The 17,734-nt window shown below is 37.0% G+C and overlaps 1 protein-coding gene across 7 annotated transcripts in view; it reads right to left on the reverse strand.

Annotated features, from left to right (window-relative positions):
- The window catches only part of Slip1 (SLo interacting protein 1), a 52,260-nt gene that overhangs the window by 10,884 nt on the left and 23,642 nt on the right, over positions 1 to 17,734 (reverse strand). For 4 of the 7 annotated variants that reach the window (XR_011443480.1, XM_043213522.2, XM_043213519.2 and 1 more), the window contains one exon: positions 2,985 to 3,133. Coding sequence is in view for 5 of the 7 variants with exons in the window: in XM_043213522.2 (XP_043069457.1) it covers positions 2,985 to 3,133 (149 nt within the window). In the remaining 2 variants the exon portion in view is untranslated. Of the gene's footprint in view, positions 1 to 2,984; positions 3,134 to 9,579; positions 9,618 to 17,734 lie in introns of those variants that run through there. The other 3 variants (XR_011443481.1, XM_043213520.2, XM_070282315.1) reach the window with 2 other exon arrangements.

A 17,734-nucleotide genomic window follows, 5' to 3' on the forward strand; every position in this document is an offset into this window, starting at 1 on the left:
ATGAGTCCTTCAGACTCCCTGACCACTGTAGTGTGTTCCAAGCAGAAGTAATAGCTATCGGGGAAGCACTTAGATTCCCAGCTCTTATTGGCAATCAAGACTCAATCTGTATCTTCTCAGACAGTCAAGCGGCACTCAAAGCCCTTGACGGATTTTCATCCAACTCCAGGACAGTAAATGACTGTCGCAGATCTCTTAACGAGATGGCAGAGCAGTATGACATCCACCTCATGTGGGTGCCCGGACATAGGGACCACGCGGGTAATTGCGCCGCCGACGAACTAGCAAGAGCAGGTACTACCAATCCTCTCCTCCCGGAGAAGAAACCAGTAGGCATCCCCTTAGCTACGTGTAGGCTAAAATGCAGGGATCACTTTGACCGCGCATCACTGAGGAAATGGAGAAATCTCCAAAACTGCAGGAACTCACGCATGATATGGCCCATCCGCTCTAGGATCAATAATGCTTATCGCCCTTAATAGGCAGGACTGTATTCTGGCAGTCAAGGCCATTACGGGACATTGGTTAATAGGAGCACATGCTGCTAGACTAGCGGTGCCACATTATGACTACTGCAGGAGCTGTGGGGATGTAGAAGAGGAAAAGATAGTCGCACATCTCTTGTGTCAATGCCCTGCGCTGGGGCGCAGCCGACTCAAATTCTTGGGCGCAACAAGACTCACGGACCTAACAGACCTCGCGGAGATCGCTCCACGCAGACTCGTAGCTTTCATCCGTAAATCTGGATGGGACCGCGAGCCGCCGCAGGAAGGATAGCACAGTCTTGGGCACATCAGTAGATAAGAAGGGAGAGGTCCTCTTGTAGGACCACTGGTGTAAAGATACTTTAAATTTATAAAATTTACTTAATATGTATGTAATAAAAATGTAATATGTTAATGTTAATAAGTAATAAAAAAAGTATGTACTTTTAAAAATTTTTTGAATGAAGGAAATCGGATCAATAGAACGAGCCCTGTGCGCGACGTGAGGTTTGAAAACATGGTTCCGAGAAAAACGCGTTTAAAGTTTTTAGAAACTTTGCCTTTACATAGCTTTCTTGTTATCATGGGTATGTTTGAAACGCTCTAGCTCAAGAAATACGCGTCGTATCGAAATATTCCTTGGCACGTATATTCTACACATATGTAACTTTCATTTTATTAAAAAAAAAAAATCGATTTTTTCAAAAAAATCCAAAATAAACTCCCCTTAAACAAATTTATTTAAAGCGATATGATTAAAATCTGAAAAATCCGATATGAAAATTATAATCAATCTGAAAAAGTGATTTTTGAGAGCGATTTTATATATTTCCTTTGTTCATAGCTCGCAAATAACTGTTAACCTTTTTTTTCCTTTTTAGTTTATTAGAACAACCGAAACAAATTTTGACAATCACTCTCTCTCAGAGCAGGAGACATACTTTCTTTTGATTTTTGCTTTCGGTTGAGTGTTTTACGTTGAGAGATTCGTAAAATGCATCGCTCACTGAGAGATATAATTAAGTTCGCACAGAGAAGACCCTCATTAAAAGACCGATTGACCGAAAAAGTCAATTCAACACTTTGAATTCTGTTTCATGCACAGTAATTTTTTGAATAAAAAAAAAGTTTTTTTTTTAATTTTTTTAAGCATTTAGTTTTTTGTTACTGTATTTATTTACTATTATTTAGTTAATAAATATATAATATTTATTTACTATTATCTATTATATTATTTTAAGTTTAGCCTAACAAAATAGAGTAAGGGTTTTGGGCATTTATTGAACTCCGTCGTTCGCTTAGAATAAATTCTAAAACTGAAAATGCTCTCCCAACAGATACTTGAGTAGCCAGTATGGCCAAGACTACATGTGGAAGCGCACTTAAGTTTGGCGATTTTAGCGTTACATGTGTATAGTATGTAGTATACCGTCGTTCTAATTTTGTTTATTTCCCGTCCCATTTTCGTTTTAATTATTTTTTTCGGAATATCCAAATGTCACAAAGGTAAATGAAACAAGACCCATTAACTTTCACATACACACTTACATACAAAAAAGACTTTTTGAATCCTCTCACAAAGTCAAACGGTCCTGGAAGGAGTAGAGAAAACGGGAACAGAAAGTATTGTTCGTCATTTGAGCGAGAGAAAAAGTTTTATTCGAACAAAGCAAACGGTTTCTCTCTGACTTTTTGATCAAAAACTCATTGAACAACACATATTTTGAGACCCAAGCACTCGGTTCACAGTTATTTGCAAGCTATGCTTTTGTTAAAAAAGTTATCCTGCCTAGTAATATCGTTTTTTCGTAGGGCTTTACAGAGCCATTTAAATATGTTAGCTTTGCATTTGAGAAGACTTTTCAGGCAACAAGAAAACAAAAATCCCATTTTGGGATAAAGGTAGTTGGTTTTGTCGTTCATGAGTATCGGAGCTGAGCGATGATGCTACTCATTTGAACAGGTCCGCCAGAGACCGTCCTGGGTCGGACCTAAGCCCAACACCTAACACCACAAACTTAAAAGTGCCAAAAATAAGAACGGTTTGTTAGACTTCCTTGGTGTTAGAAGGGCTGTACAAATCGGTTGACCGTTTCTTGAGATTTTTTTCAGAAGCAGAGGAATTTACTAAGCTTACTAAAATCCCATGTTATAAATTGGCATTCCGTTATGTTATAAATTGGCAAAAAAAATGGAATCGTTAGACATTGAAAAAATTGTTCAAAAATAAAACACAAGGAATAAATAGATTAAGATTAAATAAGATTTCTTTAAAGCTAAAAAAGTTAAGGTTTTAAGAATTTTAAAATCAGTTTTAAAACCAAACTCATTGCACTGGGTCACCAGGGAAAATATGGACAAAATCTCTAATATTTTTCGCTTCGAGTCCATTTTGCTTAAAATCCTTTAATATCTATGCAATCCTAAGGCTTAAAGGTAATGATCGAATATAGAGTTAGACGCTAAGTTCAAAAACTCACTTTATAGATGTTAACTTACCTCTTGGCTACTTACAAAGTGATAGCGACTTAAATTTGGTGCATTGAACTGCCGACAGTGACTTTCTTCTATTTGTTTTATATTTATTACTTTTTCATCTGATTTAGGGATATTTACGTCCTCTTCTTTGCAGGTTTTGCTGTGGGTTTCTAGAAAAAATTAATGAAACAATTAATAAAGTTTCGATTTTGCAATGTACCGGTATTAATTGCAAACAAAATTCCCGCACCCAATACATTACACATTACATTACGCGACAATGATTTGAAACTTTTGAAGAGACCTTGTAGGAATTGTTGATTAAGTCGAATATAGTATAAAACCGTTTTTATAATTTTATTGACGTTTTTCAATAGTTTAATGTTGTAGCTTTTGAAAAAAAAAATTGAACAAGAAAGGAAAGCTAACTTCGGGCGGAGCCGAAGTTTATATACCCTTGCAGTTAAAACCGGATATATATCGCAAACATCGGATATAGTTGGCCAATCCTTATGGGAATAGGAATATATAATCCAATTTATTACAATACAAAATCTAAAAAAAGTCCCAAACTTCTATCTTCAAAAATACGAAAGTTGATATTTCTACCAAATACCATTTCCGATCGTTCAGTTATATGGCAGCTATGGGATATAGTCGGCCGATCCTAATGAAATTTGGTAGGTTGGATCAACTGACCAAGAATTAAATCTGTACTAAGTTCCAGCTTTCTATCTTCAAAAACACGAAAGTTGGGTCATTTCCGATCGTTCAGTCATATGGAAGCTATAGGATATAGTCGGCCGATCCTTATGAAATTTAGTAGTTTGGATCAACTGACCACAAATAGAATCTGTACTAAATTCCAGCTTTCTATCTTCAAAAACACGAAAGTTGGGTCATTTCCGATCGTTCAGTTATATGGCAGCTATAGGATATAGTCGGCCGATCCTTATGAAATTTAGTAGTTTGGATCAACTGACCACAAATAGAATCTGTACTAAATTCCAGCTTTCTATCTTCGAAAACACGAATGTTGGGTCATTTCCGATCGTTCAGTTATATGGCAGCTATAGGATATAGTCGGCCGATCCTTATGAGAATATGATAATATAACCCAATTTATTATAATTAAAATCTAAAAAAAAGTCCCAAACTTCTATTTTCAAAAATACCAAAGTTGGTATTTCTACCAAAAATCATTTCTGATCGTTCAGTTATATGGCAGCTATAAGATATGGTCAGCCGATCGTTATAAAACTTGGTAGGTCGGTTTAACTGACTAAAAATATAATCTGTACCAAGTTCCAGCTTTCTATCTTCAAAAACACGAAAGTTGGGTCATTTCCGATCGTTCAGTTATATGGAAGATATAGGATACAGTCGGACGATCCTTATGAAATTTAGTAGTTTGGATCAACTGACCACAAATAGAATCTGTACTAAATTCAAGCTCTCTATCTTCAAAAACACAGACAGACGGACAGACGGACAGACGGACAGACGGACATGCTCATATCAACTCAGGAGGTGATCCTGATCAAGAATATATATACTTTATAGGGTCGGAGATGTCTCCTTCACTGCGTTGCACACTTTTGACCAAAATTATAATACCCTCTGCAAGGGTATAAAAATTTTAAATACGGTTTTATACGACCTAATAAAAAATTACTACTTCAAAAGTTCCTCCAATATTTTTTTGTTTAGTCGCACTGTGTTATTGATAATTTTAGCATTGGCATAGGGGTTTGCTCTACCGATTTTTTGCGATTTTTTGATTTTGATTTTTGGCACCCCTGCTTTATAGATGTCATATAATGATTAGAAATGATCCATCCTTGATATTTTTGAGGATAGATGTTTGGTAAATCCCATAGGCTATAGGCTATTCCCACTGACTTCATCCGTGTGAAACAGTTGCAATTTTTGACAAATGTGAAATAACGATTCCCACTGGGAACATTCACCATCCCCCACCCAACATCCAATAAAAACTGATCTGAACTTCTTGACGCAACTATCAAACCAAAAAAATAATAATTTCGTTTGATCGCTCTTTTGCGAACGAATTGGAAAAATGAATTAATAATAGTTAATAAGTGCTTTAATTTTTCTTTTTTTCACGGAGGCTTTGTGCTACAGTCTTTTCGTTGTTGTTTGAATTCCTACCAACAGACGGCGCAATCTGATTTTACGAAAACCAGTAATCAACTCTTTAAATCCAGTGTTAGTCTGTCTCATGAACGACCTTTTTTCGTCTTGGACAACACAATTTGGAAAGACAGATGTGCAGTCTAGAGCAGTGCAGTCTCCTTCACTGCGTTGCACACTTTGGACCAAAATTATAATTCCCTATGTAAGGGTATAAAAACATGCGTACGATCAATATGTGATGAACAAATCAGGGAAATGCAAGTGGATTTATGTGAATCTAATCAGTTGAGCGGCAGTGTAAATAAACGCTACCAAAGTGTTCGTGACAACACGTGATTGCATTTAACATGACATTTGCTAAAATCATCATAAGTAGCATGCGAATATTTTTAAAAAATTATGAAACTGCAAATGTGTTTGCGAAGGAGTTGCCAGAAATTGGAAATAGTAAAGTTCCTATGGACACCTCGATCGGATTCATCACATTACCCACAGATTACTGTCACATTATAGATTTAAAAACGCTTATTTACCGTGTTTCCCCAGATATGGTGCAAAAGTTCAATATTTATAATTGGCTGGGTGCGTTGCTTGTCAGCAATATTGGCAGCGAAAAATAAAGATGTTAAGAATCTCAATGCGATCATTCAGAATTTTCTTCAGGACAGTTGGTTTTCTTCAAATCAGTAACGAATCAGTGATCAGGATGACGTATTCAACTATCCTACGTGTAAAAACACTGGAATTTCATGTATTAACATCTCACAATTTGCAGTTAAAAGTAGGATCAGTTGTCATCATACTGTGGAACATTAATCAATTTTGACTACGCAGTGGAACAAGACTGGATGTGAAACAAAAGAGAAATACAAAGCAGAGGAGTACCGATGATTCCAACGGATTTACCATTCGATTTACCATACAATTTCCAGTACGCCTGGCCTTTGTGTTGACATTAAATAAATCGCAAGGACAGTCTTTAAAAGTTTGCGAAATCAACTTGGAATTTCCCTGTTTCGCGCATGGACAATAACACGAAGCGTGTTCGCGCATCCTTAAACGGTCTTCCTTGTCTGACGCTCCACTAAATAAAACAAAAATATAGTTATGAGATGGTTTAAAATTGATAAAGAAATTGTATCATAACAGTGTGTCCCTGTCAATAAAAAACTTAAGCCCACGAGTTAAAAATTTTATAATGATAGTATAAAATAGGTACATAAATGCCTATATCTTCTTAAAAAATCGTCCCACACAAAGCAGCTCAATGTATGGGTCTCCCACGAAACAACGCAGAAAAACATCATTGACTGTATTAACGCATGCGAATTGATGGTGTATCGCAAAAAAATCGACCCGATTCTAAAGCGTCTAGTTCTTGGCGATGAAAAGTTGGTCACTTATGACACCGTGAAGCGCAAACCCCTATGGCTAATCGCTAAACCAGTACTATCAAAAACGGGAAAGAAGCGAAAGCACACATGTCAAAGAGGCCAGGCCAAAAAGAGGCCGAATCTTTTTTCATCCAGACGCTAGACCACTGACATCTTTGGTGACGCGTCAGAAGCTCTGTACCGAGAAGTATGCCGAGCAATGGTTCAGGTGGTGTTTCAATTTCGGGTAGTTGTACTTTTCTTGATGAGCAACACATCCCAACTGTCTCATTTTTAAATTTGAGTGCATGACAATACAGGCATTCTTTTTTCAAAGTACCAATTATTACTTCACTTTTTAATTACTTTCAATTCTACTTATAACTATGAATCTGAGCGCTTCTCTTCGTTGCAGTTTGCTTTGTTGATTACGTTCTTCTCGTGCCTCTTTCGATTGTGACTACCAATTTTCTCTCAAATCTGTTCTGCCGTTCTTAATTTATAAGTGGTGTAACATAACACGACTTTTTTATATATATCGACCAGTGGTCGGTCCCCCAATACATTGATATGATTTTAACGCATTAGTATTAGTAACGAGTAGCAGAAAGTAGGCTGTGAGCATGACGTTTCACACATTTATACTGTGTGTGTGTGGCAGAGCTCGGGCAGAGAAATTTCCTATGCCCTCGGGATAGAGCCGTGCCAACCACTGCTTTAATCCAAAGGATTTTGCTCAGTTCCATTTGATTAGCTTAACTCTGAAAGTCAAATATTTAATTATTTTATTTTTTATAACATTTTATACGCATTGCCTATACTTAATTATTTTATTTCATACTATGTTTATATCACGGGTGCCCAGCCCTATTGTTCTCTGTGCTCCTTTTTTGTTGGAATTGCTCTTCCATATGGGAAATGAAGTTTCATATACGTGTGTTGCTCCCAGCATAGGCAAAGCCCAAATACAAAAACAATTTTTCGTTTTTTTCTTTTCTCTTCGTTCGTTGTTTCCGTTGCCGAGTTAAGCAACAACAATTGCATAGTTTCTCAGTTTTTTGTACTAATACGAAGGCACTTCGTTTTTGTATTGCCGAAAACTTTTTTCAATGTATTGGTGATTTTTTCCATTGGTATTGGAGTTTGCTCTGCGGTATGCTGAGCTCGGGCACTCTTGGTTTAAGTTATTCTTTCATGCCATTATATTTATTTAACACGTATGTTTTGTTGTTAGGGTAATTTACGACGGGAAACAAAGGCGCTATTATTAACATGATGGATTCTGTCATCAAGATTATAATACCCCCAGGTTGGGTGGGCAAACCAGGCCTCTTAGCTTGTCCCTTGCACGCAAATTTTTATGGAAATAATGAATATAGGCACCTTGAGAGAGTGGCAATTTACCTTTTGTAAAATGCGTGCGGCACCGCACCCAATTCAACATCTCGCTTGAAATTAGAAGTTCGTAATGTATACGATTTTCTTCACCAATCATTTTTGTTATAAAATATTCGATTTGTTGGAGCGTGTGGGCAACAATTTAAACAAATTTATATTGTGAGTGTATTGTAATGGTCCTTTTTTTAAATGATGTAGCTCTATCTAATATAGTCTCTGAGACGCACGTATTCATACGCACAAGCCTATATCGACTCTGCGATTGATGCTGACCAAGAATATATACACTATGAGGTCTGAGATGATTCATTATCTATTAAATACTCACACGAATACAGTTTACCCTTGTACTTCACAAGAACCGGGTATAATTAAATAAAGGGCTTGCGTTTTGTTCAGATCTGATTCTCAAAATAATAGGTTGTCAAAAAAGTCTGTGGTATTTCCGATAGGTGTCTTTGCAAGTACGTAGTTTTAGTTTTATTCGTCGAATAGGTTCACGCTTTTTGGAAAGTTTTTTATTTCTTTTTAGTTGTTCGTGAGTTATAGCGTCGCAAACATGGAGCAAAATAAAGAGAAAATACGGCACATTTTACAGTTAAGATAAAGGCAAAAATAGGTCTCATGCTGCCAATAAAATTATTCCAGTTTATGGACCCGAGACTTTGTTTAGACCCCAAGCCACTGAATAATGCAATTAAACGAGAACATTACTTAATACCAACAATAGAAGATTTTATGGCACAGCTATCCCGTAAGAAAGTTTTTACTGTTCTAGACCTTTCCCATGGGTTTTGGCAAATGGAATTAGACGAAGCCAGCTCTGACTTAACAACTTTTATGACTCCCTTTGGTAGATTCAAATTCAATCGAGTCCCTTTTGGAATTAATAGTGCTCCTGAAATGTTTCAACGGAACATGGTACAAATTTTTGGGGATTTACCGAATGTCATTATATACTTTGATGACATAGGAATTTTAGGAGAAAGTTTTGAAGACCATGATGAAACACTTTTGAAAGTTTTAAAACGCGCAGAACTAAATGGTATACGTTTCAACCCCAACAAGGTTCAATATACGAAAGCGGAAATTGAGTTTATGGGTCACGTCCTCTCCGGAGGAACAATTAAACCACAAAGAAAGCATTTGGAAGCAATTGAAAAAATTAAAACACCAAGCGACAAAGAACCGCAAAGCTTAGGAATCTTACCAGACTTGACACTCCTTTTGAATGGACAACAGAACATCAAAACGAACTTAATGACCAATGACCCAGTGTTGGCAGTGTATGATAAAACTAAGCCTGTTGTTATCCAAACGGATGCTTCAAAAGATGGTCTTGGATGCGTTATCCTACATTTTTAGTACAAAGTGATCACAAGCCTTTGGAAGTTCTTCTAAAGCGGGACATCGATTCAGTAACAATGAGGCTGCAACGAATGCTTCTATATCTACTGAAATATACTAATATGTCCGTTAAATACACCCCAGGAAAAGACATGTTAGTAGCTGACTGTCTTTCACGAGCGCAACTACCGGATGAAGTAGAAATTCAAGGCTTAGCCACAGTGATTCACACAGTGACCCGAGCAGCATGCTTATCGGAGGAAAACTACAATTGTTATCGCAAAATTTTGGCAAATGACGAAAATTATCAGAAGGTTGTTGAGTTCGTAGAAAAAGGATGGCCATCTTTTCGTAAGTTAGATAAGTTTTGTCAGGCGTTCTATAAACATAAATCAGAATTGCATTTTGAACATGGTCTCCTATTTCGCTTATGCAGATTAGTAATCCCATTTAAATTGCCAAATCAGATCTTAAAACAGGTACACGACCCTCACTTAGGGATAGAGAAATCATTAGCTAGAGCACGTAAACTGTATTATTGGGCAAATATGAATTCCCAGATAAAAGAACTTGTATTCGCTTGCGAAGTTTGTGAGAAGTTTCGTAGGAAAAATCCGAAGGAACCCATGGTAGAAGACGAAACACCAGAATACCCTTTTCACATGGTAGGAATGGACATCTTTCATTACGGTGGAAAGGATTTCCTTTCGATTTTTGATGCATACTCTAATTTTTTGATTGTTAGTCAGCTTAAGGGAAAATCGGTTTCACATATTATTGAAGAACTCAGAAAGAATTTTAATAAATATGGTTACCCATCAAAATTAAAGTGTGACAACAGTCCATTTAATTCCTTTATGTTCAGATCTTTTGCCAATGAGTGTAATGCAGTACTCCAGTTTTCAAGCCCTAATTATCCTCAGAGCAATGGATTAGCAGAAAAAAGAGTGGCAATAGCAAAAAATATCCTAAAACGTTGCTCACAAGTAAATGATTATCAATATAGGATTCTTGAATACAACGCTTTGGAAGAATGTGCAAGACCAAATTACCAATAAAGAAGACTGCGTTATATAGAAAGATAATTAATGAAGAAATAATCTCACGGAAGTTTATCGAAAAAAAAAGAAACAAAAAAAATACTACGACATGCACTCAAGAAGCCTGCGTCCATTTGTTAAAGGTGATAGGGTTCAGTTTAGAAAAAAAGAAAATGAGTGGGTTAAAGTGTAGTCGAAAAAAGAGTAAATGAAAGGTCTTATATCATAAGGGATGATTTTAATAACCACTTCAGAAGAAATAGAAGATTTATGAATAAAATAAGTGGAGGAAACGTCGGTGAAGATATTGACTATTTTTATGATAGTATAAGTATAAAGTTAAGTGAAAACAAAGAGATTCCTATAACTAATAGTAATTTAAGACAACCCGAAAACGATGTTAGATTAAGTAAGACTGAGAATATTATTAATGAAAGTATTGAAAATGAATTGAATTGTGAAAAAATTGAAAATGAAGACGAATTGGTAGACGAGGACGAGACTAAAATTGGAACCGAGATACAAGTTTCGCGAACTGGAAGATCCATAAAGCCTCCTCAAAGATACGGATGGTATTAAGTTAAGATTTAAAAAAAAAAAAAAAAAAAAAAAAAAAAAAAAGTTTGATAGATATTAAGTATTATAATGTTATCGAAGAATGGTCACACTAATAAGCGTGGCGGAAGATGGAAAAATACATACAAGCACATGGCTTTAATTAAAACTATTTGTATATTGTTTTAAAAGCTTATTACAGATACAGTTTCTATTTCCACCGCACAACGATGGTTTCAGAACGTTTTCGTTCTGGTGCAGAGGTGATCGAAGATGCGCCACGCTCCGGAAAGCCTGTCGTCGAAAATTGCGACAAAATAGCTGAATTGGTCGTGAGAGACCGGCATAGTAGCAGCTGTAGCATAGGCCAACAGCTGGGCATGAGTCATAAAACCGTTATAAACCATTTGAAGAAGCTTGGATACAAAAAAAAGAGCTCGAAGTATGGGTTGACGAAAGAAAAAAATTTTTGAAACGTATGAAAAACATATGGATGTATGCCAATCGCTTCTGAATCGCAACAAAATCGACCCGATTCTAAAGCGAATAGTGCTTGGCGATGAAAAGTTAAGCACTTATGACACCATGAAGCGCAAACCTTAATGGAAAAACGCTAAATTCCGACCTGTACTATCAACAACGGGAAAGGAGGGAAAGCACACATGTCAAAGAGGCCAGGCCAAGCAGAGGCCGAATCGTTATTCTTGTTCTGTATATTCACTTGCCGTACGCGGACGTGTTTCTTCGATCGCTCTTGCCAGTTTGCAATTATTTTCGATCTTGAACTCAAGCTTTCTCCTTCTACGACAAGTTGAAATATAACAATTAATCCCTAAAAATAAATTCGACTTAATAAGTTCATTGAACTATTTTTTTCCAATTTATACATTTAATCGGTTAAAGTTATCCCTGTTGCGCTTTAACTATACTCTCCAATATAAGTCTCTCCGAGCTGTACTCTCCGGACGTAACCCGTTACATCATAGTTACTGTGGAGTTTGTTGTTCTTCACGACGCCGAACCTTCGTTGCACATCTCTTTTGTATCGTCATCTCTTACATCCGATCTGATCGACCACTCTCGGCTACAGAGTGCTTCAGAGAGCCTAAATTCTTTACACGCTATTACAGTGGTCTGCATTCCGTCAAAAAAGAAGTCAAAAATGAGTCTTACTTGCACAGCAAAAAAATGTGAATTTGGTGGAACCATCACGGGTGACTCATACCTGTCTTGTTGGCTCTGCAATAACTGCTCACATATTAAATGTGCTGAAGGAGGACACAATGGACGGATAAGTGACCTTATCAACAAGAAAATTGGCCTGACATGGTCTTGCATCGCTTGTAGAGAAATTGAGTCAGAGATGCGGACTTTTATGAAACAGACGAGAAATGGTTTCCTAGATGTCCGCAAGCGATTCTCGGCCCTTAATGAGCAATTCCTCGCTCTTGAAACTCCATTCCTTGGGCTAAAGTTGTTAAGCAAATCCCCCAGACGAAAAATTCCGAACAACAACCTGCTGACTGCTAAATTACTGAATACCCCTATATCCCATGCTGTACAAGTCGATGAATTTTCAACACCAAACATTTTACCGTCGCCTACTTGTCTACCTACTTATGCTGTTCCAGTACCAAGGGACTTGATGAGCCTTCCTTCAGGGCACTCTAATATTTATCCCTTGCAAGAAGCGATCAGCGTACCGAGTACAAATCTCGAGCCACCTCTCATATTGGAGCCTCCATCGTTGGACAACCCCCATCGTTGGACAACCTACCCTCTGCTCTAGCTGTGATGTCTCCAAGGCCTCTGGTTGATGTGGCGCCTGAAGTTAGATCTTCTGGACTTACGCTGAGGGCGGTTGCTCCTCGTAAGGCCATTTTTATCTCTCGGCTTATGCCGGATGATACTGTTGATGATGTCAGGAGTCACCTGTTAAACCATCTTAAGTTAGCTCCTAATGAAATAGCTGTTTTTAAGTTTAACTTTAAGCATAAGCGTTCTATTTCTTCTTTTAAAATAGTTCTACCTGATTCCTACCTTGAAAAAGCACTTGATCCTGTAGCTTGGCCTGAGCACAGTATCATTCATGAATTCCTAGCAAAAGACGCTCAGAATCCTAGTCCTGCAGAAACTGCTTCAAAAAACTAAATAACAGTATTTTCCTGCTGCTATCAAAACGTTAGAAGTATTCTGGGTAAGCTGAGCCAATTTTTTACAAAGAGTGCTTCTTTTGATTTTGATGCTATCGTGCTTACTGAAACTGGGCTTAACTCCTCTGTCTCTGATTATGAAATTCTTGTTTCCAAATTCATAGTGTTTCAATTGGATCGTCCAACTTTTGCAGGTGGTGTCCTCATTGTTGTTACTAATGAGTACCCTTCTGAAATTATTCCTTTCACGAACGAGTTCGGAATTGAGTTCATTGCGGTGAAAATTTTAACAGGCTCGTCTTATATTTTCCTGACCTGTTCATACATTCCTCCCATGGCTGAAGATATTGTGTACTTTCACCATCTTGATGCCACTAGGTCTGTTTCTTCGTTGGCCAAGGACCGTGATTTAATCCTAATCATGGGAGATTTCAACCTTCCCATCATTTCCTGGATCCCGTCTGAGGTAGACAATTCCTTGCTTTCCAGTTGTCATAACGACTTTATCCATGGCTTAACCGATCTTGCCCTGCTCCAAATTAATCCAATTCATAACACTCATAGCAGATTTCTGGACCTTATTTTTTCTAATGTGTCATCCTCTGTGACAGTCATTCGGTCCCCGCCGCTATCGCTTCCTGAAGACTTTCACCACCCTACACTATTAGCATCGGTGTTAATTGATGTGCCTCACAATGATGCTTGCTTTAATGCTAAACCTCGTTTCAAATGCTTCAGAAAGACTGATTTTATGGCCCTTCGGAATCATTTAGCTGAAATCGATTGGAATTTTCTTTCATCTATAAACACAATTGAAGCAGCTACGTATTCGTTTTACGAAATAATTCATAATGCCTTGAACAAATTTGGTATAATAAACACCTTGGTATAATAAACGAGAAAGTTGTTTCTTAAGAACAGGAAATCCAGAGCTTACAAAAAGTTTCTTAAGTCAGGATCGATGTGCCACCAGTCAAACTTTCTTTATGTTCGCAACCAGTTTATTATTCTCAACGATCAACTCTATAAGCAGTATATCAGGAATTGTAAGGTAAACTTTCGAAACGATCCAAGCTCCTTCAACTCTTTTGTCAATATGAAACGTAAATCAAATCTTTTTCCTCCTTCCCTATCATATAAAAATATTTCACATTCTTCTGAGCAATGTGTTGCTAATCTCTTTGCGTCATTTTTTCAAACCACCTATTCGTCCGATTCATATAACCACAATTCTTCTTATCCTTATAAATTACCACATATTAACAACATTTACTTTTCAAAATTTCGAATTCAGGATCTGTTCGAAGCTCTTTCAACAATAGATATATCATTCTCTGCTGGTCCTGACAATGTTCCTAGCTGTGTTCTAAGGTACTGTTCTGATATCCTTTGCTATCCTCTCACTACCTTATTCAACTTGTCCTTGGAGCTGGCATGTCTTCCCAAGAGATGGAATGAATCTTTTATTATTCCGCTTCATAAGAAAGGCTCTAAAGCACTTATTGAGAACTACCGGGGGATTGCTAAGCTATCTGCGATTCCCAAACTGCTTGAGAAACTGGTTACTTTCCAACTGCAACATTTTTGTAAAAGCATTATTTCCACTTCACAGCATGGTTTTGTCAAGCATTGCTCTACCACAACTAACCTTCTTGAATTCACTTCGTTTATCCACAGAGGTTTTCTGAGCCGCATGCAAACTGATGTGGTGTACACTAACTTTAGTAAAGCGTTTGACTCTGTGAACCACCATCTCCTCCTGTGTCTTTTGGGGTTTTCTCCACATATAGTACAGTGGTTGACCTCTTATCTATCGAACCGCACGCAGCGTGTTTTGTTTAAAAACACTTCATCACAGATTATAAATGTTTCATCTGGTGTCCCACAAGGTAGTCACTTAGGACCTCTTCTGTTTGTTCTTTTTGTCATCGATTTACCTAGTGTTGTGAACTATGCTACTACATTTATGTATGCTGATGATGTCAAGTTATGTCTTTCTTTCTCAGACGATTTCCTTCATAGACACCTGCAACTAGACCTTAACGAAGTCTTCATGTGGTGCTCAAACAATCTCCTTTTGCTTAACTGCTCTAAGTGTAAGGTTATGACGTTCAATCGCAGAGTGCCTCACATCGTTTCGTACTCTCTTTGGAATAACGTCTTAGATCGTGTTTTTCTAATTAACGATCTTGGAGTAATTTTTGACAATAAGTTGTCCTTCAACGACCACATATCACTAACAGTTAATAAAACCAGAGGTGTGCTAGCTTTTATCAAATGTTGGTCTAAAGAATTTGATGATCCTTTCACAACTAAAACTCTATACGTATCGTTGGTTCGTCCTATCTTGGAATACTGTTCAAGCGTTTGGAGTCCGCAATACTTTGTTCAACAAAGGAGGATGGAATCAGTTCAAAAGCAGTTTTTGCTATTTGAGTTAAAAAGGTTAAACTGGGATACTGCCACTTCCCTCCCGTCGTATAATTGCCGGTTAAAACTACTAAACCTACCTCCTTTAAAAGAGCGCCGTACTTGTGCTGGGGTTATGCTACTTCATGTGCTTATTCTTGAACAGGTTGACTCACAAGTACTTCTTGAAAAATTAATGTTTTCTGTGCCTAATAGAGTAACTATATCCTTCCGACCCCTTTGGTTACCGATTTCTAGGTCTAATTTTGCGGAACACCATCCATTCCGTGTTATTTGTAAAAAATATAACTCATTGTCCCATTTATTGTCCCCTGAACTATCCCTAGATGTAATTAAATCCAAAATTATGGAATATCATTTAACTTAATTTATCCTTACTCTTATCCTTATCCTTACTCTTAGTTATAATAATATAGAAATAACAGATCATTGTTAATAATAAATAAATAAATAAATCCAGACAACGCCAGACCACTGACATCTTTGGTGACGCGCCAGAAGCTCTGTGAGCTCGGATGAGAGGTTTTTTGCATCCACTGGACTTCCCAACTAGCGATTACCACATGTTTTGGAAAGACAGGCCACATAAGAGGCCTGTAAGAAACGGCTCTTCAAGTTTATTGCCAAAAGAAAGCGATCTACAATATTAAGATAGCATCTCGTTAGGAACTAGGCATCAATAATTACACAGTGCGACAAAAAAATAAAAAAATTTGAGGAACTTTTGAAGAGACCTAGTAGGAATTGTTCAAATAACAGTTGACCGTTTTGACACCAGGTTCGCAAAAGGTCACACTAGAACCGTTTACCTGTGTCTCCTGAACGAACGGTCTGTGCTCAACCAAAAACAAATTTTGTGTGTCCTTTTTGCTCTGGTCATTCGCTGACCAATTTGCAACGAGCGAAGAAAATAAAAGAATTAAAGCTCTTTAGAACTTTTTATACTTTTAGAGTATTTTCAGCGAATGAAAATAAATAATAGTTTAATAAATTCACAAAACTTGAAGAATTATTAAGCAGTTTTTCAATAAAATAAAAGCGGCAAAATGGGAGTTGAAAGCAGAGCTCGCAAATAACAGTTGACCGTTTCTTGTAGTCACCAAAAAACACACCAGGTGCGGAAAAGGTCACACAAGAACCTTTCACCTGTGTTTCCTGAACGAACGGTCTGTGCTCAACCAAAAACAAATTTTGCGTGTCCTTTTTGCTCTGGTCATTCGCTGACCATTTTGCAACGAGCGAAGAAAATAAAAGTCTTTTGCCTTTGTACGAGTGTATGTATATGCGAATGACTTGTAATTTACATGTTGCAAATCACACTTGCTTTGGTGGATTTGGTGCGTTTGGAGTGTATTAATTCTTGTGTCAAGATGGGTCGCGATCACAATAAAAAAGTTCAATTTTTTTTCAATTTAATGCAGAAGACAATAAGTCTAAGTGCAATGTTTGCGGTGTGAAGTTAGCAAGCTCTCACATAACAAATTTGAAACGCCATTTAATTGCAAAACGTGCTGGAATTTATAATGATTTTGAGATTGACGACGACATAGCGCAACAAAATATAAAAAAAAAGGAAAATTTCATGTGAAACCAGTGAAGCAACAATCGTGTCTTCAATTCTAAAGTTTGTGACCACCGATGGAAAGCCTTTTTTATTTCTGGATAGCGAAGGGTTCGAAAAATATTGAATCCAATTTATAACGCGCTTTCGATGAATCCCATAACTTCTCGAAATGTTATGGAATATTTAATTGCCAGAGAGCAGGAAAATATCCCTGTCAGTGCAATTTTACTAGCGCTCCGGAGTGTGTAATCCGGAGTGTGTAAAAATGTGTAAAAGAAAGGAATAAGCGAAATGGAAGGGCACACTATTACTCCGGAACGCTAGCAAGATTGGACTGACTTGTCCAAAATCGTTATAACTTGACCATTTTTTATAATTTCCTAATGAAATTGGTCTTGTTTTATTTAAAATTAACGAGACAATATTGATATGTGTCAAAAATGATACCATTTCTTGGAAGTTGTACCGAAAAAATGGCGTCACTGTCCGAAAAACACGACAAAAAATCCAAAATGTCAGTTTTGTGCGTACGAATTTGATCCTTTTTGTTGAAATAAATTCAAGATCTATTTTCTTTTCAAAAGCTACAACATTTAACTATTAAAAAACGTCAAAAATTTTAAAAATTACGAGTTTAGGAATTTTTAAGAGCAAAAAAGTCCCGAAAAACGTTTTTTCTAAAATAAATCAAGATTTTGAGGGTGTCAGAAAAATTTCAAACACGATTTTATACTATATTCAACCTAATGAACAA

This window comes from Drosophila bipectinata, chromosome 4 (genome assembly GCF_030179905.1).
Source record: "Drosophila bipectinata strain 14024-0381.07 chromosome 4, DbipHiC1v2, whole genome shotgun sequence".
NCBI lineage: Eukaryota > Metazoa > Arthropoda > Insecta > Diptera > Drosophilidae > Drosophila > Drosophila bipectinata.